General features: G+C 37.2%; 1 protein-coding gene across 3 annotated transcripts in view; it reads left to right on the top strand.

Annotated features, from left to right (window-relative positions):
• ZNF451 (zinc finger protein 451) overlaps window positions 1-27,420 on the top strand; it is a 92,640-nt gene that overhangs the window by 23,285 nt on the left and 41,935 nt on the right. For 2 of the 3 annotated variants that reach the window (XM_075554942.1, XM_075554941.1), the window contains 4 exons: window positions 3,169-3,294; window positions 7,307-7,418; window positions 17,998-18,148; window positions 19,552-19,678. In XM_075554942.1, the coding sequence (XP_075411057.1) occupies window positions 3,169-3,294; window positions 7,307-7,418; window positions 17,998-18,148; window positions 19,552-19,678 (516 nt within the window). Of the gene's footprint in view, window positions 1-3,168; window positions 3,295-7,306; window positions 7,419-8,272; window positions 8,331-17,997; window positions 18,149-19,551; window positions 19,679-27,420 lie in introns of those variants that run through there. The other variant, XM_075554943.1, reaches the window with a different exon arrangement.

Here is a 27,420-nt window from a genome sequence, read left to right as displayed (position 1 = left end):
TTTTATAAATAATTTTATTTGGGGTTGGTACAACTCTTATCACACTCCATACATACATCCATTGTGTCATGCACACTTGTACAGTTGTTGCAATCATCATTCTCAAAACATTTGCTTTCTACTTGACCATCCTCACTTAAGGAGCATTCTGGACATACTTGTTTGTTCTCACAGTACATGATAACTTGCAGTATTCTTTAACAATATCATAATTCAAAGACAACAATTCATCAGTCTTCTCTATTCATTGTCTTTCACATATATGTGAAGAAACGGAAAATATTTTGAACATTGCTTTAGCTATTTTACATTTACATGGGCATCTGGCTATCCCATTTAAAACTGAGAATTTGTATTTTTCCATTTCTGTAAAAAAGGCTGTTCAAATTTTCATGATTGTTAACGAATCTGTAGATCACTTTGAGTAGTGTTGACATTGTAATACTAATCTTCAATCCGTGAAACGTACATCTTTCCATTTAATTCTTTAATCTCTTTCAACAATGTTATGATTCCAATTGTATAAACCTTTCTTATCCCTGCCAAATTTATTCCTAGATGTTTTATTCTCAAATGTTATCATAAATGGATAGTTTATCTAAATTCCCTTTCAGATTTCTCCTTGATACACAAAAACCCTATTGATTTTTATTTGTTGACCTTGTAACCTGCAACTTGCTCCAAAAAAAACAAACTCACTGCCATCAAGTTGATCCTGACTTATAGCGCCCCTGTAGGTCCCTAGCTCTACCCCGGTGGGTGTCTAAGACTGTGTTTCTTTATGGGAATGGAAAGCATTATCATTCTCCTGCAGAGTAGGTGGTGGTTTCAAACTGATAACCTTGAGTTTAGCCCAACACGGAACCCACTACACTATTGGTGCTCCCTGCAATCTGGCTAGATTCTTTTGTTATCAGGAAGTTTTCTGTGGATTCTTTGGGATCTTCTATATAGGATCATTTAATAGAAATACTTCTTCAATGTGGATACCTTCTCTTTTTTTGTCCTGATGCTGTGGCTGGGATACGAGTACAGTGCTGAAGTGGTGAGAGCGGACACCCTGTCTTGTTCCTGCTTGCAAAGGGAAAGCTCTCAGTCTTTGTCCAATAAGTATAACATTGACTATTGTTTTTTTTACATAGGCCCTGAATCATATTGAGGAATTCTCTTCCTAAGGGTTGGATTTTTTGTTTATTTTTTTTTACCAAGAAAAGGTATTGGACTTTATCAAATGCTTTTTCTACACACAGAGATTCTTGTGTAGTTAATTCATTTCCTTTGCTCTAATGCAGTGTAGTATATATGCCAACTGATATTCTAATGTTGAAATATACATGTATTCCTGGAATTACCCCTCTTGGTCATGGAGCATGACTTTCAGTGTGCTATTGGGTCTTTTTTTTTTTGGCATCTGCATTCATCTAGAAGGATATAGGCTTGCGTTTTTCTTTCCGATAGTTTCTTTGGTTTGGGTGTCAGGGTTATGTTTTGGATAGGTGATGTGTTATTAAGAATTTGCTCATTCATCTGGGTTACTCGGTTTGTTGCTGTTTGGTTGCTCATTATATACAGTCTGTCACAATTCTCTTTACTTGTCTTGGGTCAGTTGTAATGTCTCTTTTTTTATTGCTTATTTGAGTTATTTACATCTCTTTTGTTTCCCTGTCAATCTAGTAGTTAAAGGTGCATCAATTTTAAAGGTCTTTTCAAAGAACCAGCTTCTGGTTTTGTTGTTTCTTTTATTCTCTTTATTTTTAAAATTTTGCTTATTTCTTTTCTTTTTTCCAGGCAAGCTCTAATTTATACCATGTCCTCTTCCCACTGTACTTGTATGGTCTTGTTTTACCTGATCATCCAAGGATTGATTTTTGCTTGTTTAAAATCTCAAATGTGTGCTCTCTATTTGTCATAAAAGCAAGTATACTAATCCCACATTTAAAATCTCATTAACTTCTTTAAATTTAAGTCTTTTTGGGATTTACTCTAAATTTTCCTCTTAAAGTTCCACTTGCCTTTTAAATAAATTACCTTTTTCTCTTCCCAAAAAGTCCATTTACTTTTTTTAGATAGATTAATTTGTCTCCATTAAAGGATCACAGCTCAGATATATAGTTTTTTTCATTTCCACTAATCTACATTACGCTATGACTTGTAACACAATAACAAATCTAACTTAATATTTTAACATAGTTTTGTTGGCATATACTTTATATAATACAATTTAACTGTTCAATCACATTAAGATGCTTATAATCATCACCACAACTAATTTCAGGACAATTTTCTTCTCATCCTCTTTTTTTTCCCGTTTCCACCCCATATTCCTCTGCCATGCTCCTGAGCATTAACTTAATAATTTTAAAGTTACAATATCACCTATTACCTGGTATAGTTAGCACAAGCTGACCAAGTCATCTGAAAATGAGCTGAGACTATTTCTACCTAAATAGTTCTATGAACCATTATTTGCTGTACCCACATCTGGAAAATAGTAATTTGGCCTTTTATTATATGCTTCTATATGATTTCTGGCTACCTCTTTAAAACCTTACACCTGCTATTTGACATGGCTGGTATACCTGTTTCCACTTTAGATAAAATCTAGTGTGTGTGTGTGTGTATATATACAGTAGACAGAAATCATATAGAAGCATATTTGCCTAAGGAGTAATATTTTGGTTAGCAACTCACTATTTCTAATAGAAAAAACAGACAAGCTCTGTTCTTTTAAATCAGCAATATCTTCTTTTTCTTTCAGCAATATTTTCTTAATACACACTGTCCTGGCATTGGTAAAAAAAACCAGAGCCAAGGTGTTTATACTAACAGACCTTTTGGAGGGTTGATTTAAGGCTTATTGGCTCAGAGCAAAGCAAACCAAAAACATGTTCAATATTCAGATGATTGTTAAATGAATAAAGGTGACAAATATTAGAGCAACTAGGTGTATCTAACATTTCAGAAACCAGAGATGTTGGAAAATTGACTGAGCTACCAAATGCCACCTAAAATGTGAAATGCACAACAGGGATCTCAGAAAATTAAAAGTGATATAAGTAAAACTCTATTGTTTTTTGGATTTTAGTACAGATAGTTGGTAAATGGATATATGTTGCTCTAAATTAATTTTATATGTTAAAAGTAATGAAATTGTTCTTTTAATTACAGGAGAATGTTAAGCGTAAAGGTTATATTGAACATCAGCAAGATAAAGTTGCCTTAACTCTGGCTCGTCTAGCTCGCCATGTTGAAGTAGAGAAACAGCAGAAAGAAGAGAAGAATAGAGCATTCCGGGTATGTGGCTATTTTAATTGGTGTTTTAATAAATGACAGGATCATTTTATTTGCTAAACATTATAAAGAGAAACTGTTCATTAAAAAATTTATAAGTGAGTTCCAGTTCATCTTGTACTGAAAGTAGATGATCAATTTAGTAGAATTCATGATAGCATATAATGTTCAGATTCCAGGTTATGGTATTATGGCCTCTTAAAGAAAATAAGATTAATTGAGTTTTAATCCTGGGCATTAAAAAACATCTCAGAGCAGATGAGCAGTTAATGACATCTGGTTACAAAAGTCAGTTTACCACAGGAATTTAATCCTTTTCCCCCCTTGTTTTGTTAAATTAGGGCCTATGTAGATGTAAACTGTTATTTTCTACCCAATAGAGCTGAGCCATTTTCCCAAATTTCAGCCTGCTACTAAATGATGAAGTTAGAATGTCACCTACTACCTGGCAGTGGTGGAGACTGTACAGAGAATAGCTTTGTGGGAAACTAAGCCTAATTTAGGATCTTGCATGATATAAATGACCTACTTTTAAGAACTCCCTCAGTACTATTATGTATCGTAATATAAATATCTAATATGCAGGATGTATTTTCATTGTTACAAATTGAACATAATTAAAGCATAGTGATTAATCACAAATATGTAATTATATATTATGAAATATTTATTTCTAATGACAAATCAATGAAATTTTGTCTTAAAGCTTGGTGTACTATGGTTAACAGTCTTCACGATGGGTACTCGTATGTGGGTATATCTGCATGTGGGCGGACTCGCCTGGAAATGGAGAGAGGAGCCAAGTCTCGGTTCCTAAGACCATTGGATATATGTGTTTTCCGATGGTCTTAGGCGAACCCTATGAAAGGGTCATTCACCCCCCCCCTAAAGGGGTCACGACCCACAGGTTGAGAACCTCTGCCATAAGGAATAGAATGTTGAAGAGTGAGGTACAATAGGTTCATAAAACAAATGCACTGCCTCTCACTTAAATGTGGGGTTTCAGCATGTCATGTAATTTTTGAAGACTTGGAGCCTTAATCTGGGAAGGGACAGAGTTGGAGATGTACACAGTGGGAACTTGAACTGCATTTTTATAATGGTAACATCTCAGGATTTTTATTATATTTCTCTAATCTCTAGTTTAACCTATCTTAAGAGAGTCAGAATCAACTGCTCAGTGATATAGAATACAGAGGAAAATAAAAGGAAATAGAGGAAAGAATTAGAAGGCAAAGGTCTAAATAAAGATATGTAATCATGTAAATATATATGACGATGAGGAAATAGTTCTATGTGTGTTTAAGAAAGAGATTTATATACAAGAGCAATTGTACATTGAAAAAACATCCCAGTCCAGTCCATTTCAAATCCATAAGTCTGATATTAGCCCATATGTCTGATAGCAATCTACAAAGCCCTCTTCAGACTCATGAAACACACGCAATGATGCCAAAGGTAGAAGATCACAGACCAGTAGGTAGAAAGTCCTTGGCTCCAGTGGCATTGGAAACATATCAGCGCTGACAGGGTTCTCTGCATGGTTTCTTCAGCACCCAGGGCTGCATGAGGGTGGGTCCATGTGTCTTGTCAGCTGCTATGTCAACCAGGGTGCGTGCTGAGAGTCTCCCACCTCCAAGGAGGAAATACTGCAACTCCCATAATTCTCAGGAGATGGCCATGCCCACAAAGAGACCTCATTGGTTATGGTCTGAGTGACAGGCTAGACTCCACCCCCACATTCTTAATCCTCAAATTGACAAATGATTATATAACAACACACCCTTGGATAAGGGTCATGGGGAGGAGAGGAGCTAGTCAGCCTGTAGTATAGCACCAAATGAAACACAAGTTTCCTCTAGTTCTTTAATGCTTCCCCCTACTTTCATGATCCAAATTCTACCTTACAAATCCAGCAAGACCAGAGGATGTACACGGGTACAGATAAGAGCTGGAAACACAGGGAATCCAGGACAGATAGCCCTTCAGGACCAATAATGAGAGTACCAATACCAAGAGGGTAAGGGTAAGTTGGGGCCAGAAAGGGGGAATCGATCACATGGATCTACATAAAACCTCCTCCCTGGGGGACAGGCAACAGAAAAGAGGGTGAAGGGAGACATTGTTCAGTATAAGACATGAAAAAATAATAATTTATAAATTATCAAAGGTTTATGAGGGAGGGGGGGAAACTGAGGAGCTGATACCAAGGGCTCAAGTAGAAAGAAAATGTTTTGAGGATAATGATGGCAACAAATGTGCTTGACACAATAGATGGATATATGGATTGTGAGAAGAATGGTTGGAGCCTCTCGACAAAACCGCTGAAGACAAAGCAGGTGAACAAGCAAATATGGTGAAGAAAGCTGATGGTGCCCAGCTATCAAAAGATATAGCATCTGGGGTCTTGAAGATAAACAAGCAGCCATCTAGCTCAGAAGCAACAAAGCCCACATGGAAGAACACACCAGCCTGTGTGATCACATGGTTCTGAAGGGATCAGTTATCAGGCATCAAAGAACAAAAAATCATATCATTGGGTGCACACCTCCATGATACGATCGCTGAGGACAAATGGGTACATAAGCAAATGTGGCGAAGAAAACTGACGGTGCCCGGCTATCAAAAGAGTTAGTGTCTGGGGTCTTAAAGGCTTGAAGGTAAACAAGCGGCCATCTAGCTCAGAAGCAGCAAAGCCCATGTGGAAGAAGCAAACCAGCCTGTGTCATCATGAGGTGTCGAATGGATCAGGTATCAGGCATCAAAGACCCAAAACAACAAATCCTATCATTGTGAATGAGGGGGGAGCACAGAGTGGAGACCTAAAGCCCATTTGTCGGCCACTGGAGATCCCCTTACAGATTGGTCTAGGGGAGGAGATGAGTCAGTCAGGGCGCGATGTAGTACTGATGAAGAATACAGCTTTCCTTCAGTTCCTAAATGCTTCCTCCCCACCAACTCTCATGATCCAAATTCTACCTTGCAAGTCTGGATAGACCAGAGGATGTACACTGGTACATATGGGAGCTGGAGGCACAGAGAATCCAGTGCGGATGATACCTTCAGGACCAGGGGTGTGAGGGGCGATGCTGGGAGAATAGAGGGTGTGTGGGTTGGAAAGAGGAAACCAATTACAAGGATCTACATGTGACCTCCTCCCTGGGGGATGGACAACAGAAAAGAGGGTGAAGGGAGAAGACAGGCAAGGCAAGATATGACACAATTATAATTTATAAATTATTAAGGGCTCATGAGGGAGGGGGGGAAAAAAGAGGACCCGATGCAAAGGGCTTAAGTGGAGATCAAATGCTTTGAAAATGATGAGGGCAAAGAACGTACAGATGTGCTTTATACAATTGATGTATGTATGGATTGTGATAAGAGTTGTATGAGTCCCTAATAAAATATTTTTAAAAAAAGAATGGTATGAGCCATAAAATGATTTTTTTTTTTCAAAATATACTAGCATGGACCCTCATGGAATGTACGTTGAGACACAATAGTTTGACATTTTGAAATTTTTATTTAGTAAAGATTTCTATGATTTAGTAACCAAAAAATGATTTAAAAAAAAGAATGGAGAAAAGTTTATTCAGATATAGTTTATATAAATTGAAATTATTCCTTGTTGCCATATTCATTTTATACTGTGTGGCTGCTTTAATAGTAAACTCTTATTATTCCCAAATTATTGAGTAATTTTGATTAATACTTCAGCAAATGTATATACTACAGTTTACTTAAACAATGACCTCAGCCTGGAGATGTAGATTGTAGTGGACTTGGTGCATATATGGCTAACATTGGAATGATAACCTTAGAGCATGAATATATTTTGATTACATTCTGTGAGATAATTATTTAGTGTAGTTACTTATCTTAATGTATGTTAGTTAAAAGTGGAGTCCCAGATAGTCATTATTTGACAATCACTGATCTGTCAAAAGTTTTTTCTCATGGAAATCAGGAAAGTAATCACAGGTTAATTGATTTTTTTTCTTTTAACTATCTTTAGGAAAAAGTTGATTTTCAGCATGCTCATGGGTTACAAGAATTGGAATTTATTCAAGGACATTCTGATACCGAAGCAGCAAGACTCTGTGTGGACCAGTGGCTAAAAATGTCAGGTATTTTTCAGAGATTAGAGTAGAACACTAACTTTTCTGAGCTCCCATAAAAGCTTAAAGGTCAAAAGTACATTTGTTTTTCTCAGTTGCTAATAGTAAGCATAGAAGATATGCAAATTTCGTTTTAATGGTACTTCATAATGGCCTGCTTTATCAATTGCTGTTTTTTGTTTTGTTTCGTTTTTGCCAAAAGAACATTTTGAGTTCATGTAGTTAATGCACACTTGTATACCAGTTGCTCTGCTACTTCTAGGACTATCATAGTATGCAAAGTGGACACAGGGAGCAGTATTCCCTGTTCGCAGGAAGGGAGTACTAGCAGACCTTAATTGCAAGAGTAGATGTAAAAGGAAGCTTCCATACACAGAATGTAAATGAACTTGCCCGAGGCCTGTTGGAGGCTGCATTAACAGGATGTTTGAGGTCACAAAAGACTTTTCTACGGAAATGGAATTCAAATTATTGGAAGGATTATGTGCACTTATTTGTTCTTGTACACAACCATGTGAGATATTTTGTAAGGACAAGTCCATGTGAGAGGTTTCTTCAGTACTTGAGATTTTCCGGAGGAGTAACTGGGGGCGCTGTTAGGTGATATTGGATTCCTTACAGTTTACTAAACAATTCAACCGCCCCTCCCCCCCCCAGCTGCTCCTTAGAAGAAAAATGAAGCTGTCTGTTTCCACATGCTTTTCAAAGCCGTGGAAACTCCATGTAGGATCGCTATGCATCAGAATAGACTCGGTGGCAGTAGGTTTAGTTGACTATGGAACATTCTCCCTCACCATCTCATTTGGTGGAATTTTAAAGAGCTAAAAAGTGGGTTTCACCATGACAACTTTTTTACCTGTCTTGTAGAAAAGCCACTTCCATTGAACTCTTAAAGCCTGGATATACAGAAAACCTTTTGCTGTGAGTTTAAATTACTAATCTAATACAAGTTTTAATTACATACGTTAATGAAACCATATATCTTGCAGTTCTTGGCCAGCTTGCATGAGGGTCAGGGTGTTCTTTGAATAAAAACAATTTACCACTTATAAAAGAAGTATAATTATGAGTATTTAGCAATCAATTCCATTTGATAACTTGATGCAATAGTTTTTTGGCAGCTTCTCAAAATATATTCCTCTCTTAACTCCCAATCTGATTATGTGTGGCACACTCCCCCTTTTAAATGTCTTTTTCTCTTTCTTCTTACTTTCCTATTGGACCAAAGACTGTAAATGTAATACACAGGACTATATAGAGGTCTAGTTGGAGAGTAGGTTAAGAAACAATAACTTCACTTTTTAAAAGTATTTTTGTTCTGAAAGGTTTCTATGATTTTTTAGCAATTTTTTTATCTCACTTAGTATATTTTAGGTTTTTGAAATTATTATTCAGATAGTTTTAGATGGATCAAAACATTCCTTGTTACTGTATTTGTTTTACACAGTTTAGTTGCTCTGATAATAAAATATTGCTCTCAGATTATTGAAAAGTCTTATACTTAGTCTAATGTGTGTACCAAAATTTGCTTACACATTGGCTTCTAGACAGGAGATATAGATTGCAATAAACTTTGTACAATTATAGGTCACATTGGAATAAGTATCTTAGAATGTGAATCTATGTTTTGATTTAACTGTATGAGATAGTTATCTAAACGTAGATTCCCAGGGATAAAGAGTAGTCACTAATTGCTGATGTTGAAATCTTTCTCTCAAGGAAACCAGGAAAATAATTAACAGGTTTGTTTTTTTTTAATCATTGTATTAGAGGTACATAAACTTTTTTTTTAGTCGTTTTTTAGGGGCTCATACAACTGATCACAATCCATCAATTGTGTAAAGCACATTTGTACATTCATTGCCCTCATCATTCTTAAAACTTTTGCTCTCCACTTAAGCCCCCGGCATCAGGCCCTTGTTTTTCCCCTCCCTCCCCGCTCCCCCCCCCTCATGAACCCTTGATAATATATAAATTATTATTTTTGTCATATCTTGCCCCGTCCGACGTCTCCCTTCACCCACATTTCTGTTCTAATTACTGACGTAATTATAAAAAATAAAACCGATGCCTATGGAACAGTTAGGGCTAACTGGTGTGACATGCCAGCAGTGTTTGGCAAGAAGCTAAAAGCTGGAGAAGTGGTTGCCTGGCAGAAAGGCAAGATGCTGGCACTGTGATGGCGTGACAAGAAAGATGTGTGCCTAATGAGTACAGTTCATAGTACCTCAACTGCTGTGGAACTCCCGGAAGGTGGAAAGGAAGTCATGAAGCCACAAGTAGTGATAGACTACAATTAAAACCATGAGGGTGTCGACAGAGCCGACCACGCACGTACATTTTACCTAGCAATGCGGAAACAGCAAAAGAAATAGTATAAGATCTTCAGGTTATCTTCTTGAGCAATGCTTGTGGAATGCCTGCGCTTTGCACAGAGCAAAGAGTGACAAGCCTTTGGTTCATTCTGACTTCATTTGGAAAGTTGCTGAAGGGATCGTTGTGAACCACCAAGCACCATCAATGGCCGTGAATATATCTGGACACAGCGCTGTTACATTGTCAACCCAGAATGCCTGACTGGTTGTCACTTCATGGACTATATCCCACCAACCGAATAAAAGTCAGCACCTACAAGGCTGGGTGTGGTTTGTTGCTCAAAGCGAGATGAAGATGGAAAGAGAATACAAAGGAAACCAGGTTCCATTGTCCTGATTGTGACGTCGGACTTTGTGTGGTCCCATGTTTCAAAATTTTTCACATGCAGGATTTTTATTGAATGCACCCTTTTTGAAAAATTGCAGTGTTTTTTATTTGATTACATTTGTGAAATTTTGTATTATTTTTATATTTATTATATTATAATTTATGATTTTGTGTATTAAAGTTTAATATCTACTAGAGAGATTAAAATGAGTAATTTCTTAAGAATTACAAGTCTACAATATAAAACAAATTTTATGCAAAACAATGTACTGCTTGGGGTACAAAATTACTGACATAATTAGAACGCCAGGGAAGTTAACTGGATCAAAATCACCTGGGAGTTTTCCACAGACAACTCAGTCAAAAAATGGACAGCAAACTTTAACACATTTGCCAAAGACTATATTCAAATGACCGGCAAGCACATGAAAAGATGCTCAAAATCACTCACTGCTGTTAGGGAGATGGAAATCAAAACTGTAGTAGAATATGACAATTATTACCTCTCCATGAAATTATAAAAACAAAAACAAAGGGGAAAGATACTGTGAAGGTGTGGAGGACCTGGAACACTCACCCAGTGCTGGGGAAATGTAAAATGGTACGCTCACCGTGTAGAACAGTTGGTTGTTCCTCACAAAAGTGAACATAGCATTACTGTATGATCCAGCAACCCTAGTCCTGAGCACATGCCTAGAAGAAGTAAAAAACAGGAACTCATGTACCAGTGTCCACTGTAGCCAAACGATGGAAACAGCCTAAATGTCCATCAGCAGATGAATGGATAAACAAAATGTGGCATGCACCTGCAGTAAAATATTACTCAGTCATAAAGAAAAATGATCACCTGGATTTGTTTCACAACATGTGAACCCACCAAACCTGTTGAGCAGAAACAAGCCTATCCCAAATGGACAATTACTGTATGATCTCATTTATGTGCCTTGAAATAAGCACATTTACAAGGGGTTTGAAAAGTTCATGGAGAAAGTATCTTTTCATTCAATTTTTCCATAAACTTTTTATTATTGGGGGTAGAAGGGAAAGGGAGAATTTGGGACAAGGGCTAGATATTGTTTGTATGTGAATAGTAAGGTAATTTGTAAAAAGATAACATAAAGAATAATCCGTTACTGAATTGGACATATGGAAATTCTTGAATTGGAGGTTTTAAAACGTGTGTATTTTCACAATATATAGGTTTTCAATCACCTAGGATTTTTTTAAACATCTCTGGAACTCACCTCTATCTTTAGTTTTTAGATCATTTGGTGATTTTGTTAGGCAAATTGGCTAGACCTATGGCTTTATCATTAATCAGATCTCTTCTAAAATTCCTGTATTTCATGAGTTTCACATTTTGAAGCCCAAAATGTAATGGTTCTTGCGCCAGTAATATGCTCTTATTGCCAATTCCCCATCTCTAGATTGTCAGAATGTTTTTAATTCACATTCAAGAGCATCTTAGAACAATAATGAAAAGTATTATGACACTTCTCAAACAATTGAGAATAGACACACCAGAAGATCCATCAGTTACTCTACGTAGTAGAGATACAGATATAAAAAGCACAGCGTAAGCAGATATATATGTGTGTGCTAATAGAAACAACCTAAATGCCCACTAATGGAAGAATGACCCGTTAATGGAAGAACGGGTAACCAAGCTTTGCTCCATGCACACAGTAGAATTCCATGCATCACTAAAGAATAGCGCTGAGTACAAGAAAGAAAAAAAAGTTCTAAAACTGATCATGGTAATGTTTGTACAACTCTTTGATGTGATTAAACTATTGAATTGTATAATATTAATAATACAAATACTTTGTATATATAATTTCTAGAACATTATGCTGAGTGAAGGTGAAAAAAGTACAAATATTGTGTGAGACCACTATTATTAAAAAATATCAAGATAAAGGTTTCTTATAGAAAGAAGTAGCTTTGATGATTACCAGGAAAGGGAGGAAAGGGAAGTTTTAGCTAGAGGGTAGATCGGTGTTAACTTAGGTAAAGGGAGAAATAATACTCTCTGAGAGGAGGTACAAAAATTATGACCTCACATGCAAACCCCCATAGTGAATAGTTAGGAAAACACTCATACAAATTCTGAGCATCTGATTTTATTGTTCCATGGGCAGTCTGTTGGGAACAAATGAGTCATTATCTGAATCTATATTGGGAAGATTTGGCATTTTCTAGGCTACCGTTGCCCATTGATGACTGATAAGCTTGAGCCTCTTAAGTTAGGTCAGCAGTTAAACTAATTTTTAGTTGTGGGCTTAGCTTTTTGCTTGGTCCCTACAAGCAATGTAGAATGAAGTTTGGAATTATTGGGCTGTATTTGGTATGGTGGAATTCCATCAAGTGGCTTTTTGTTCTATGATATCAGAAAGAATAGAAAATTAATTTGTTTAATTATAAAAGATAAGATTAATTTATCTTAAGATACCTATTCAATCTATTGCAAGTACTTGTCTGTTTTAATTTAGTTCTTTAATTAAAAATACCTTGTATTTCCTCTAATTTTGAACTACTCTTCACAGAGCTGTATATTTGGTTCATTTGCATATTGTCAGGATAAACTAGAGAAACAAATTAATGGCCACTCATGTGTATAGGAAAGAGCTTTACATACAGGAACAATTGAATACTGAGAAAACCTCCCAGCCCCAGGCCAGATCAAGTCCATAAGTCCAGTACCAGTCTGTAAATTCCTCTTCAGATTCATGCAACACATGCATTGGTGCTGAGTGCAGAAAGATCACAGGCCAGTGGGTGGAGAGTTATTGATCCAGTGGCAGTGGAAACATCTTAGCGCTTGGTGTGGGTCTCCATGTGGTTCCTCCAGGTTGAGGGCTCTGCCTCCATCAGTGAGTCTCCATGTGGCTTGTCATCAGGAATACAAAGTGGAGAGTGTCAGTGTACCTGGCCTCCAGTGAGCTATTTTATCTCTGTGGCACCTCCATATGAAGTAATCAAGCTGTGACCTGATTGACAGGCTAGACTCCACCCCTTCACTTTTAATAGTCTCAAGTTGGTACTGGATTATGTAACTACCACACATATGAAGTCATAGTTAATAATAAAAATCAGTGTTTATATTGCTATTATAATTATTGTTGCCTTGCCATAGCGAAGGCTTACTTTCTTTCAGTTGATGACTTGCTTCAACTTTCTTTTTATCCAAAGGCACTGTCTAAACCCAGGTTGTAATGGGAGTCATCTGCAATATAGCTGGACAATAAAATAAAAACTACCATAATCTGGCCACATTAAAAATAAATAAGTGTATTGTTATTTATGCCTTAGTAATACTAAAAGATGCTTAAAGCTTTGTTGCTCATTCTTTGTTATCAGAATACATTTTACTTACACACAGTATGGCATTTTAATTGCCTCCCTGTTTCTTTAGCCCTAATAAGGTCTAACTCTATGATAAAGCAGTTGAGATTTCAAGCTTATACAAGGGGTATCCCCCTTCCCCAAACTGGAATTGCTCTCTGTAGAGTGCAGCTTTCACAGTATGCAATTCCCCCCACTAGGCAAGCAGCAAGCAACTTTCTGTGTGAGAGTGCACCCCATGGTGCTGCCTGGAAAGGTTCCCTAGTCACTGTGAACTTTTTCATGAAAACAGTTTCACTCAAAATGTGATAGCTGATTTAAGATAGTGTGCCACTATGAAATTTTATTTTCTGCTTGGGAAAAATGCCACAGACACTGTTGTGGTGTTGAACACAGTTTATAAGGACAGCAGTGTGGGAACAGTTTATAAGGACAGCAATATGGGAAAATCTCCGGTGTGTGAGTGGTTTTCTCAGGTCAAAAAAGGTGAGATGTCTATTGATAGCAAACCTCAACTTGTAGTACACTTGGTATTCATCCCCCCTGGTCAGACTGTTAATCAAACTTTCTATTTAGAGGTTCTGAAAAGAATGCGTAACAGTGTGGGGCAAAAATAACCTGATTCTGACAGATAGGGGCTGGTTTTGCCACCATAGTAATGCACCTGCTCATGCAGCCATCGCTGCACCAATTTGGCATAAAACAGCATGCCTCTTTTGCCCACACACCATACTCTCCTAACTTTGCTGCATGTGACTTCTTTTTGTTTCCGCAAATGAAGAGGGACTTGAAAAGACAGTGATTTGACAACTTGGATGAGGCGAATAAAACAACGAGGGAGGGGCTGGCAGCCATCCAAAGAAATGAGTTTGAAAAATATTTTCGAGAATGGAATTGCAGATTTGACAAAAGTATTAAGTATGATGGAGTGTACTTTGAAGGTGATTAGTTTGCTTTGTAAAAAAATTTACATAGCTTAAAAAAAAATTGTGGTACACCCCCGTAAAAAACCATTTTGGGTTATGTGTTAGATATGAAGGTACTTCAAAAAGTATGTTGAAAAATTATTGAATTTTTTCCATTAGTGTTTTGCATCCTTACAATATTCTATTCTAGTTAAATGGTTAGAGATTTTGTAGAAACTGCCATCAAGATAAATACCCAGTTTTCTGTTGTATGAAATACTCAAGGCATTTGAGTAAAATAATCCACAAGAAGTAGCAATCAAAGATCATTAATATGTATCTCCAAATCCCCCTAGCAAGAACTCATATTGAATTCATACCAGAACATCAAGCACTTGTGGCATTCTTGACATTGTACTAACAAGTGCCTTTGGAATTGAAGCCAACATGTAGTCAGTGATATATGCTGGCAGAAACCACACCGTCCACACCTAGAAGCTCGTCTTTCAAGCTCAGCCAGGGGACACCATTGAAAGTCCATGGCCATGATGAGAAGTTTGACGCTACCTACCATTGAAGCTATTTACAAGCGCAAGCCAGTCAAATGTAAGGCTTATGTCATTGAAGAAAGTTGTCTTCAGGAGTTGGGTGAAGACATCCAAGTTCATAATGATTGACTATAACAAGCAAGTGTTTATAGTGATGACAAAGCTGTCTGCCAATATTAAATCACGTTGCTTAATAAATTAACAAGACTCAATCAGACATAGTATTTCTCTTTCCTAAAATATCATAACTGCCACCCAGACTTTTTCAGCTTATAGAGCTCACTGTCTACCTTCTGGCCATTCCTTAAGCCTGATCTCCACTCTCCAAATGCAGGGGCAAGAACTGAAGGCATGTTCTTAGAGTCTTTGCAGCAACTGGCAGTAAAGAAAGTCATGTAGTCAGGACAAGTAGAAGAGTGCCTCCACCTTTGCTAACTGAATCACAACTTCAGGTTTCATCAGTGTGCTATATTAAAAATAAGTTTTGGATCCTTTACAATTTTTATGTTTATACTGATAATTCTAAATTTTCTGTCACATATTATACATTGAAAGTTTTCCTAGAAACAAAATTTGATCAGGGGATTAGCCTATCAGAATTATGTTGATTATACAAACAGTGGGATACTACTGGATCATAAAGAGATTTGAGGTTCTGATGTGCATGTCCCTACATGAGGGAACTCTGGAAACTTGCTGAGTTATAAAAATCACAAAAGGAAAAATATGATTCTACTTACATGAAATAAGTAAATATAGAAACCCAAGCTTGTTAGTGGTAATCAGAGATGGGCGTGAGGGGAACAGTGGAGGAGTTTTTGTTTGGGGGCTTGGAGTTTGGAGGCCATTGGTGTAAGAGGATAGTGAGAAACGGATGCAGAACTTGCAAAACATAATCATGATTTCTAAATTGCACCCAAAGAGGTTGAGATGATATGGGGTTTGCGATGTGTATTTTCACCGCAATAAAAGAAATTAATGTGACTACTCACCCAAGATTATGAATAGAAGGAAGAGATGAAGATTGAAATATAATAAAAAGTGATGAAGAGAAGATAATGTCAAGGTTTTCTAAATAATTTTGAAGAAGGAACAGAACAGCACAATAAGTAAATCTCTGTGTTCTAGAAATTTATTACTGATACTTGTGTTACTTGATATCTTGGTTGTAGCTTATTGATCAATAGTTTTATTCCTCAGAATGTACCATTCTTTTTTTTCTTTCTGCTTTTTACACTTTCATCAGTCCCATCTGTATTTTAGATGGTTTCACAGAATTTTCAGGTTCTTAAGAGAACTCAGGTGCTCTGTAAATATAACTTGTCAGGGGAGACCAGCCCCTAACAATATATCATGGGCCCATAGGTGCAATTGCATGGTTATAATATATAAAGATTTTAGTAAAGTCGTAGAAAATAGGAGAGAAGATAAAATAAAGGAGTCAGACACATTTTATGGTAGCATGCTCACCTCCTGGACAGCCATGATCTCAGCAGCCAGGTCCTCATGGAGCACAGACGGAGGAGGGGAGGAGAGAGCAATTTATTTCTAACCTCGGCTTATATATCTTTAGGGGCACACAATGACCTACGTCACAGGAAGGGGTAGTACCATAGGCAGTACAGCAATCAGAGGGGGACAATCTAGGGGTGTCCACGCTATAGGAAGAGGAGGGATTAAGGGTACACTTGTGATAAGATGGGTAGATCCTAGATTTGTGATGGCAGCCTAACCTCCATCACCCTTGAGCTGATGGTTTGATTTATTCCGCACCTTTTAGGGAAGGCGGTCCATTGTTCTTATCAGCGGGGAGTGAGCCCTACCTGTGGTGCACCAGACAGTAGTCTGACTGCTCTGGATGGCGATGCCCTCAGGGAGGGGAGATCACTTGACAATCATTACTATTAATTACAAGCAGTGTCTTACGTCTGACAAATATTTGGAGGAGACAAGTTGGGGAAAAGCCTTTTTATATCCCTCAATTCCCCTTTTGTTTTATATAATTAAATTCAAAAGAGCTACAGGGGCAACATGATTATTTTCTATACATTGAAAGCTGTCTAGGCAAATTTAAAGACAATATTAATGTAGCCAAAGCCAAAAACTCAGACTTATGAAATACATTTTGGATCCAGGCCCAGGGGATAAAGCCATTTATGCCCATCTGCTATTGGGGCAAGGTATGAGAGGGGTTGGATGCTGCAGTAGGAAGAAATAGAGCAAATAGGAATGTCTGCTTCTATTGAGAGACAGAATGAATCATGTGCTCACTTTAAGGCAGCATGGCTTTAGGGGGAGAAACTGGAAATGATAGTTAACGCTGGAAAATGTACTTGGACTATATCTCTAACTTACCAAAGTGGTGGCTTTCCTACTATGGAGTACTAACTTTCCAGATGCCCTCTGCACAAGTCGGAATAAGGCCCAGTGGTATTTCCCTCAGTTAGTTTCCCCCAATAGCTAACCCTTTATTTTATTTAACATAATTAAAAGGGAAAGTGAGAGGAGAAAGTAACTGTCAATACATAGAAAGGAAGAGAGTAGAGGCTTTTGTAGAATATCGATTTCCTAGGGCATTTGACTTTTAATAATTTTCTTGATAATCAAATGTAAGGAAATGGATATTTCCTCCCTAAAGAAATATTACTTAGACATGATAACAACTTTATATGTTCAAAATAACATTATTTACCTTTAGGTTATGTCATTTATAGGAGAGGTATATAAACATTTCATTACAGTTGGAAACATCTATTTGATGCTATTTTTTAAAAATGTTTTATTAGGGACTCATACAACTCTTATCACAATCCATACATTACATACATCAATTGTATAAAGCACATCCATACACTCCCTGCCCCCATCATTCTCAAAGCATTTGCTCTCCACTTAAGCCCCTTGCATCAGGTCCTCTTTTTTTTCCCCTCCCTCCCCGCTCCCCCCTCCCTCATGTGCCCTTTGTAATTTATACATCGTTATTTTGTCATACCTTTTGATGCTATATTTTAATGTACATTCTTTTGGCTCCCAGTCCAGAGGACAAGTATCTGAAGTAGGAACTTAAGAATTTATATTCTGCTGCAGGACTCAAAACAGGCACGGTTCATTCTGGAACGAAAAGTTCCTTCCGAAGAGGAGGTCAGATTCAGGTGTCTGCGAAACCAATTTTATGTCCCATAATGCACTGCAACAAGCAGTTTGATAATGGACACCTTCTCTTGGGACATTTGAAAAGGTGAGTATGACCTTCAGAAGAGTGGATGTTGAAGATCAAATGAAATAAGTACCAAGTGATTTTGTACAATGAAAGCATGATTGTGATTATAACTTCAAATTCCCAATTCAGATAGCTCTGTGCTGTTAAATTGTTTTCAACCTATCTTTCTCCTCCCAACTTAAAATTCCCTTGTTTTTTTAAAGTGTTGAAGTGAAATTTTTCTTGTTATAGTCTATCATCTTTATAGATGTTAAGTGTGCATTTTTCCTAATGTGTCCTCAGGCAATTTTGAACGGACTTCTTACATTGATAAATAGTTATCAAAAATTTTAGAGAAATCCAATTCTTTTTTTTGAAATCCAATTCTTAAATGCCACTTTCAAGTGACACCAAACACTTAAAGATATTTGGTTAACCTAAAGAATAAAATGTGGCACTGAAAATTAAATGCTAAAAGCAGAATGAATGTCGCATAATTAACCTGAAAAAGTATTGTTTATCAAATCCGTTTTGTAATATTTATGAATTTTTAAATAGTAGAGGTTGAGTGAGGAGCCCTGGTGGTATAGTGCATATGTGCTTGGCTGCTAGCCTCAAGGTCAGCAGTTTGAAACCACCAGTTGCTCTGCAGGAGGAAGACAAGATTTTCCATTTATGTGAGGAATTGCAGTTTGGGGAAGCCGCAGGGTCATAAGTGAGTTTGTTTTCTTGAATTAGAGGTTGGGAAAGTAGAAGAGAAACCATAAAACTTATTATTTTCATAGTTACACCAGTTTTGTTTAATAGTTCAAATATGGAAAACTGAGAAGTTTGAGAATGCTTTACCCTACTTGATTCCCTGCGCGTGGTGCAGACATTTGGTATGCTCAGCTACTAACTGAAAAGTAAAGGTTTGGGTCCATCCACAGGCACCTTGGATAAAAACTTTAAAATCAACCATTAAAAGTGATATGAAGCAGCATTTACTTTGACACACATCGCTATGTGTGCTGTTAATTTATCCCCAACCACAAGGTGGAGTTGACAATTGCAGTAACAGCAGTGCTTTTTATGTCCTGTACCATACTGAGAGGAACCTCTGGAGGATATTGTAGTGTGTAGTTTTAGTAATTGGGTACCATGTTGTATTTTAACTATTAAAGTTTTCAATGCAGAATTTAGTTAAAGGGTTAAAATAAACATTAAAAGGATCAAACGCCATTTATAGGTATTAGTTGTGTCTCTTAAATCTTAATATGAGTTTATTAAAATGGCTGTCTGGCATATAAGAGCCACTGGAGTTTCTTAAAGATGAGCATTATTTATTTCAGTAGAGAAATATGAAGTTCTAAATGTGTGCGTATGTGTTTAGTCTAATGAACAAGACAATAGTTCTGCCCTAGATTGTAGCCTTTTCTAATGTTCTCTCTCTTGACAATTAGGTTTGACCACTCACCATGTGATCCAACAATCACACTACGTGGCCCTATCATCAATTCCTTTGCTTGTGTAGTGTGTTACAAAAAATTTGTTACTCAACAACAATATAGGGATCACCTCTTTGCTAAGGTAAGACTGTACCATAAGTTAAAAGAATTCTTTTTCTAGAGAGTCATGGGATTCGTTGAATGTTTCTTGCTGCTGTTACGCTTAAAGTGAACAATGATGTGCACAAATACAAAAATTTTAATTGTGCACCGAAAGTAAAATTAGAGCATTACATTAGAGGACATCTTGATAGGTAAAAGATAGTAGCCCTAGAGATTATTTGATGGAGTTGCTCTATGAAATCCTTCTTCAAGATCATCTGTGCGTTAATCAGATGAAGAGATCTGAAACACTACTCAAAAATGGACTGCGTGGTGAAATGCTGGAGCAATATAGTAAATTAGCAACTATTTTATACCAAATAAATAGAACTAATATTTAAATGACTATGTTATATAATTCTCACTGAGTATTACATTTCAAAAGACATGAATTGAGGCGGTGGTTTAAGCATATCCATCTAATAATGAAACTGTAATGGGTTTTTATAAGATATTATAATCTGTATCATTCATACCTTATCAGCATTGCAAATTAAGTGTTTGTTGTAGAAATATTTTAAATAAATCAACCATCTCTTGCACAGAGAGGCAACCACTGTTAACATTTTGATACATGTTACTATAATTTTTAAAAATAGATATTTTTATATAAAATCAGGTCTCTAAACGATTTTATTTTAAAAATATGTGTCACCAACAGATGTTTGTTGAATCCATATATTACCAATTTCTATACTTTAAATCAGTAATCACTATTTCTATTAAGTGAGTATATTACACATTGTTTAACTTCCTAGTAGATAATGTTAAGTTATTTAGATTTAGATTGCCTTATTTAAAACAATAACACATTACATAACTGATTTTTTAAATGTGAAAAGTATTGGGAAGATCTATACTTAGTATATTTGTTAAATGAATATTAGATTTGAAGTCATAAAATACTAATGCTCAGAGATTGGTAGGGTTTGTGGTTTTTCCTTGTTGTCAGAATTTTCTTTTTCTAGAACTACACTTTATTATGTATAGATTCACAGTAGTTAATTAAATCTTGTTCTCAAATGCATTTTATTGAGTTTACAGTCCCTCCAGATTAGATGTGCATCTTTGAAGCAGTTTAAATTATGTACTCAGTCTCAGGTTTTGAAAGCCTGTATTGTTTTTTTTTAACACTGACTAGGCTCTGTAGCATAGTAAGCGAAATCACCTATATATCTTAAATTGATGTAAGAGTTCAGAGAAAGGAATATAAGCTGCAAAATACAGAAAAGTATTATGGAAGAGAAGATTCTCAAGGATTAAAGAGAATTCGGTGAAAGGAAAAAGTGGTAGAATTCTACCTATATTTGAAAAGTGTAGGCATATGGGTAAATATAGAAATGAGCAACATGAAGAAATTACTTAGTAAGTTAACATAATAAGCCTGAAATATTAGAAAGATGTTTGCATAGTTAATAATAGTAAGTCTGAAATGTTAGATCTGTTTGCAGGATTGGCTAGCACATCCTCATTAGTCTGATATGATTGGTTCACGGGCCTAAACTGTTTACGCAAACAAGGCAGTTTGTGCTAAATATTTTCTTTGCTTGTAAAGTGTGGACTTTTGGTAAATGCTAGGTAGGGACTGACTCCATGACCAGCCCCCAGTACAAACCCTGGGCATTTGGTCATAAGCTTCATGGTAGACAACTTTTGACATGTGTTGTCACAGTGTGGTAATAAAAAAATGAAGTACATCCTGTGTGACTCCACTGGGGCAGGATCCTTGGAAGCTTGTGCTGGCTTCCACTGGACTTCACTCCATATGTCTCTTTTTCTTTTCTGATTTCAGTGTTTGGTACAAATTGTTGATGTATTTGGCTGTTAATCGAAAGAAAGGTCGTCAGTCAGGTCTGATGGTCTACTTTGAGAAAATTAAACATTAAAATCCATGAGAACCTGTATTTAGACCTATATAAATACCCTTTGCCGCCTCCTTTTTTCCTTTATTTCCCTTTACTTTCCTCTTGTCACACTATTATGCTCAGCCTTCCTTTAGGTTTCAGTAATTTCTCTCAGTTACATTGCCCTTAATCAATCCCAGCCTCTCACACCCTCCTTGCCATTAATTTTGGATCACTTGTGGTTCCCTTGTCCCTGGGTTGGTCAACACCACCTACTTTCGTCCACCTCCTCCTCTCCTATGTCCCCTGAGAGCCATCGGTCCCGTTGTTTTCTCTAGGATGACAGGGAAATAGATCTATGGGTATATATTTATAGGTTTAATATTAATGCAGCAGATGGACATTGGACCTCCACTTAAGTACTTAATTAATCAAGAACACTTTGTTCTATTAAAACGGTGGCATTTCATGATGCACACCTTCCCAACAAGATCACTGAAGAAAAATGTGTGCATAAGCAAATGTGAAGAAAGCTGGTGATGCCCGGCTATCAAAAGATATAGCGTCTGGGGTTTAAAAGTTTGAAGATAAACAAGCGGCCATCTAGTTCAGAGCAACAAAGTCTGCATGGATGAAGCACACTAGCCTGTGAGACCACGAGGTTTAGAAGGGATCAGGGATCAGGCATCAAAGAACAAAAAATCATATCGTTGTAAATGAGTGGGAGTGCAGAGTGGAGCCCCAAAGTCCATCTGTAGGTCACGGGACACCTCTTTAAAGAAGGGTTGCTGGGAGGAGATGAGCCAGTCTGGGTGCAGTGTAGCAGCAATAAAACATACATTTTTTTCCCTCTAATTCTAAAATGCTTCCTTCCCCCCACTCTCATGATCCCAATTCTACCTTACAAATTTGGCTAGACCTGAGGATGTGCACTGGTACAGACAGGAACCGAAACACAGAGAATCCAGGACAGATAGATGATCCCTTCAGGACCAGTGCTGAGAGTGGCGATCCAGGAGGGTAGAGGGAAGGTGGGGTAAAAAGGGGAACCGATCCCAATGATCTACATATAACCCCCTCTCTGGGGGCCGGACAGCGGAAAAGTGGGTGAAGAGATGTCGGACAGTGTTAAGACATGACAAAATAATAATTTATAAATTATCAAGGGTTCATGAGGGAGGGGGATGGAGGGAGGGGGGAAATGAGCGGAGAGCAAGTATTTTGAGAATGATGATGGCAACCAATGTATGTATGTATGTATGGACTGACACAATTGATGTATATATGGATTGTGATAAGAGTTGTATGAGCCCCCGATAAAATGATTAAAAAAGAAAGAACCACGTGGAGCACAACAGTCTCCTGACTCACAGAGAATTTTCTTGAGCTGGGATCCATTGGACAGTAATTGGTTTTGCTATTTTTACCTTGCATACTTTAACTGTAGTAAATCAGAGCCATGAATACAACTGTATGCTGAGTTCTCCTCATGCCTTGACCCTGAGGGCAGTGGGAACGCCAGGCTGGTGTGTCTTCATCCAGAGGGGTTTCTTAGAAGAATGTAATCCTCATTGCTTTTCATACCTATCCATTCTGCTTTGGAACGAGGGTAAAATTATTTATGACTTTAATTATTTTACGTGGTTCTTCCCCCTTTTATTTTCCTCTAGAACAGTGGTTCTCCAGCTTCCTCATGCTGTGACCCTTTGATGCAGTTCTTCATGTTGTGGTGACCCCCAACCATAAAATTATTTTCGTTGCTACTTCGTAACTGTTATTTTGCTACTGTTATGAATTGGGTGACCCTTGTGAAAGGGTCGTTTGACCCCCAAAGGGGTCGTGATCCACCAGTTGAAAACCACTGCTCTGTAAGGTCTTTCCTTTAAGTTACCGTATATACTCGTGTATAAGCTGAGTTTTTCAGCACAAAAAATGTGCTGGAAAACGGGTTTAGCTTATACACGGGTCAGTGGTACCCCAGCGTGGTGTAACATCTTGCTTCCACCCCCCCCCCCCCGTAACAGTGGGGTAATGTGTTTAAATATTTATTTTAAATAAAAAACATTAATAAAAGGACAAGTCATTTAACATTAGCAAACCAGCACAGTAAGTGGAAAGTAGGTTCAACAAAAACAATACTACCTTAAGAGTACTATTCCCTGAGCTCAATCAATAACCAAGCTAAAATGTAAAGAGTTAAAATCCTTCAAAACTGGATTCCTCATCATCATCCTCCATATCCCAATGCAGAGTTTCAGCTGGTGTGAGGTCATCATAGACAGTGTCCTCATCGAGATCACCGTCATCACCATCACTGCTGTCATTTTCATACAAAACGCAGTCTTCACTGCCATCCATAGCATTGCTAATACTACATTTCTGGAAGGCACTTCTGGAATGTCTTCCCATGCATCTCAAACCCACTTTGCTATTAACTCTATGTCAGGCTTCATGAGATTACCTCCTTTTGTTAGTTGGGCTTGACCAGATGGCATTCATTCATGCCACATCCTTCGCACACGGTCTTTAACGGCTCTGATTGGTTAGATGTGAGTAAACAAACATTCAAAGCCCTGCAGTGTCAGTGGGGCTTTGAATGAAGAGGGGAGAAACAGCAATCACCCGCAAGATAATAGGCGCTCATCCCATTAACTCTTACCTCGTGTGGGCTCCAGCGAGATGTTACACCTCGGTGGAGTACCACTGACCCGTTTATAAGCTGAGCCCATTTTCAACACCTTTTTTGTACTGAAAAACTTGGCTTATATATGGTATTTAACTTCTACCACTTGTAGAAGTGTGTCGTACTGTGGTGCCTTGAATGTTGCTGTGATACCGGAAGCTATGTGCACTGGTATTTCAAATGCCAGAAGGGTCACCCAAAGTAGCAAGTTTCAGCAGAGAGTTTCCAGCCTAAGAACAGACGATGAAGAAAGACTCACCTCCCCATTTCAAAGGAAGGAGCCACTGAAAACCTTATGCACAGTTTCCAGGTATTATTGAATACTGAAAGCCTGAACAAAGGAAGCAGAGCATTGTTGAGATACTGCTGGAGGATGGGCCTCCCAGATCTTAGGGCACTCAAAACAACAGAAGAGGAGATGATTTCTTGGAGGGGAGTCAACCATGGTGACATATGTCAAGTAAGAGCCTGGGAGAGAAGCCTTTTATTTGCTGATAGGGCACAACTCAAAGTAAAGAGAAACAGCTGCAAAAATCTTCTATTGTAAGAAGTATGAATTTCGGAAAATTCGAAGTGGTCAGAAATGAAGTAGAACGCAAGAAGATCCATATCCTGGACATTAGTGAATTGAAATGGAGTAGTGGCCATTTTGAATTAAAAAAAAATCATACGATTTTCATGTCAAGAATAAGACAGTCCAGAGGAATGACTCGGCTTTCCTTGTCAGAAAGGATCATGTTAAATCCATAATTAAAAAACAATAACATCTTTTATAGGATATCCATCAGCCTTCAAGGAACTCCAATTAACACACTATTACTCAAATTTATGCATCAACCACAAGTTAGTGATGAAGAAATTGAAGAAGTCTACCAGTGACTTCAGTTGGAAATTAATCAAGCATACAATTATGACACATTGATAGTTCTTGGTGATCAGAATAAAAGCTGAAAACAAACAAACGAACAGTAGTTGGAAAATATGAACTCAGTGATAGAAATGCAGTTAGAGATCACATGATCAAGTTTTGTCAAACCCACAACTTGTTCATAACAAATAGCTTTTTTCAACCACACAAAAGGGAATAGACATGAATTTCCCCCAATGGAATACACAGAAATCAAATTGACTTCATCTGTGGGAATAAACGAAGCTCAATAGCTGCAGCTAAAACTAGACCAGGGGTCGATTGTGAAACAGGTTATTAATTGCTCATACGTAAATTCAAGATAAAACTGAAGAAAATTAAAACAAGTCCACAAGAGCCAAAATACAAGCTTGAGTTTATCCTACCTGGTTTTTGAAAACTAAAAAAATAATAACAGAAGACCTGATGAGCTGTGGGAGGACATTAAGCCATCATTTATGAAGAAACCAAAGGTCATTAAAAAGATAGGAAAGAGTGGATGTCAGAAGGGACTCTGAAACTTGCTCTTTAGCATAGAGTAGCTGAAACCTGCAAGAAAGGATAAAGCCGAGGAGTTGTACAGAAAATTTCAAGGAGCCCCTGAAGAAGACGACATAGCCATACGTAACAAAATCCACAAGGGGCTAGAATTTAATGAAAAATAGGGGGGGGGGGACATGTTCACCATATCTGAAACAATGAACCCAAGAAAAGAATTCAAGTCTGCAGTTGGAATTTTGAAAGATCCTGTAGGCAAAATATTGAATGATGCATCAAGCATTAAGAGAAAATTGAAAGAAGACACAGTCACTGTACCATAAAGAACTATTTGACATTCCACCATTTCAGGAGCTAGCATATGAGCAAGAACCAATAGTGCTGAAAAAAGAAAATTCACACTACTGAATGTACTAGCCAAAAACAAAGTCTCCAAAAATTTTAAAAAATAAACAATTTAAAGAATAATTAATTAAGGCTCCAGGAACTAGCAGAAGTAATGGAGACATTCACTCTTCTATGCTAGAAAATTTAAAAGACAGCTATTGGCCAACTGACGGGGAGAGATTCATATTTGTGCCTATTCCAAAGAAAGCTGGCCCAACAAAATGCTGGAACTATAGAATAACTATCATTGATATCGCACGTAAGTAAAATTTTGCTTAAGATCATCCAACAACGGTTGCAGCAGTACATTGACAGGGCACTACCAGAAATGCAGGCCAGATTAGAAGAGGACATGGAACAGGGGTATCATTGATGATGTCAGCTGGATCTTGGCTCAAAGCAGAGAACACCTGAAACATATTTAGTTGTGTTTCATTGACTATGCAAAGGCATTCGACTGTGGAAATGTTATTAGGAGACTAAAATGCGCCATGGTATTTTCAATTTCCCCCTATGGAAATATATAAAAAATGCTCAAACTCTCCGGAAGACAGGGCAGTGTTCCTTGAAGTAACAATGAGTATTACAAAGTTAGTTCATTTGGCAAGAGTTTAAAAGACCCATATTGCTACCAGGCTTATTCTTTGTTAGGGAAGATATGAATTATTAGAGCCTTTGAACAGTAATAGTATTTCTTTGAACATTCAAATATGTATCTCTTTGAACCCAACAAGGCCATTCCTGATAATGAGAGAAAAGCAACTATAGATAAGCGTTAGATAGTCAAGGATGATTATATCATCTTCGTTTATATTGATAATACAATGGGAAACGAATGCTTATTTAAATCATAGTACCCACAACCATGAAGTAGGATCAATTAGAGCTGATTTTGAAGAATTGCCATTAGGTATTGTGGGACAGAAAACCTAGGAGGCAGAGAAGTCTGCAAAATCACAATATTTGACAAAACATTGAAAGTGCTTCTCTACTTAGGTCTATATATTTTTGTAAAGATTAGGTCTGGACAAATTTATGTGGAAGAATGCCTATTTTTGTCAATATCAGCCTTTTTGCAGCATAAAGGTAACGAAGCAAAATAATAGAAAAAGAATGTATAATGTGATTACATCATTGAGGTTTGTATATAAAAATGAAAAGTACATAAAAAGCAAGGTTTCTACATTTATTGTCACAATACAGTGGTCCCAATTTGTTTTGGAATGAAAAAAATCTTAAATTTAATATAAATAACCTCAGTTATAAAGAACTTCACAATTTACACTCAGGGGGACAAAAGTTCCCATGTTAAAAATTGATATGACTTAGGTGGTAATGAATTTCTGTTAATGGGAGAACAGCTACGCAGAAAAGGAGGCTGAGAATGGCTGCCCCACTCTGAG

Source organism: Tenrec ecaudatus, chromosome 7 (genome assembly GCF_050624435.1).
Source record: "Tenrec ecaudatus isolate mTenEca1 chromosome 7, mTenEca1.hap1, whole genome shotgun sequence".
NCBI classification, from domain to species: Eukaryota; Metazoa; Chordata; class Mammalia; order Afrosoricida; family Tenrecidae; genus Tenrec; species Tenrec ecaudatus.
Note: the sequence above shows the minus strand (reverse complement) of the source record. Positions and strands in the feature narration are given on the sequence as shown.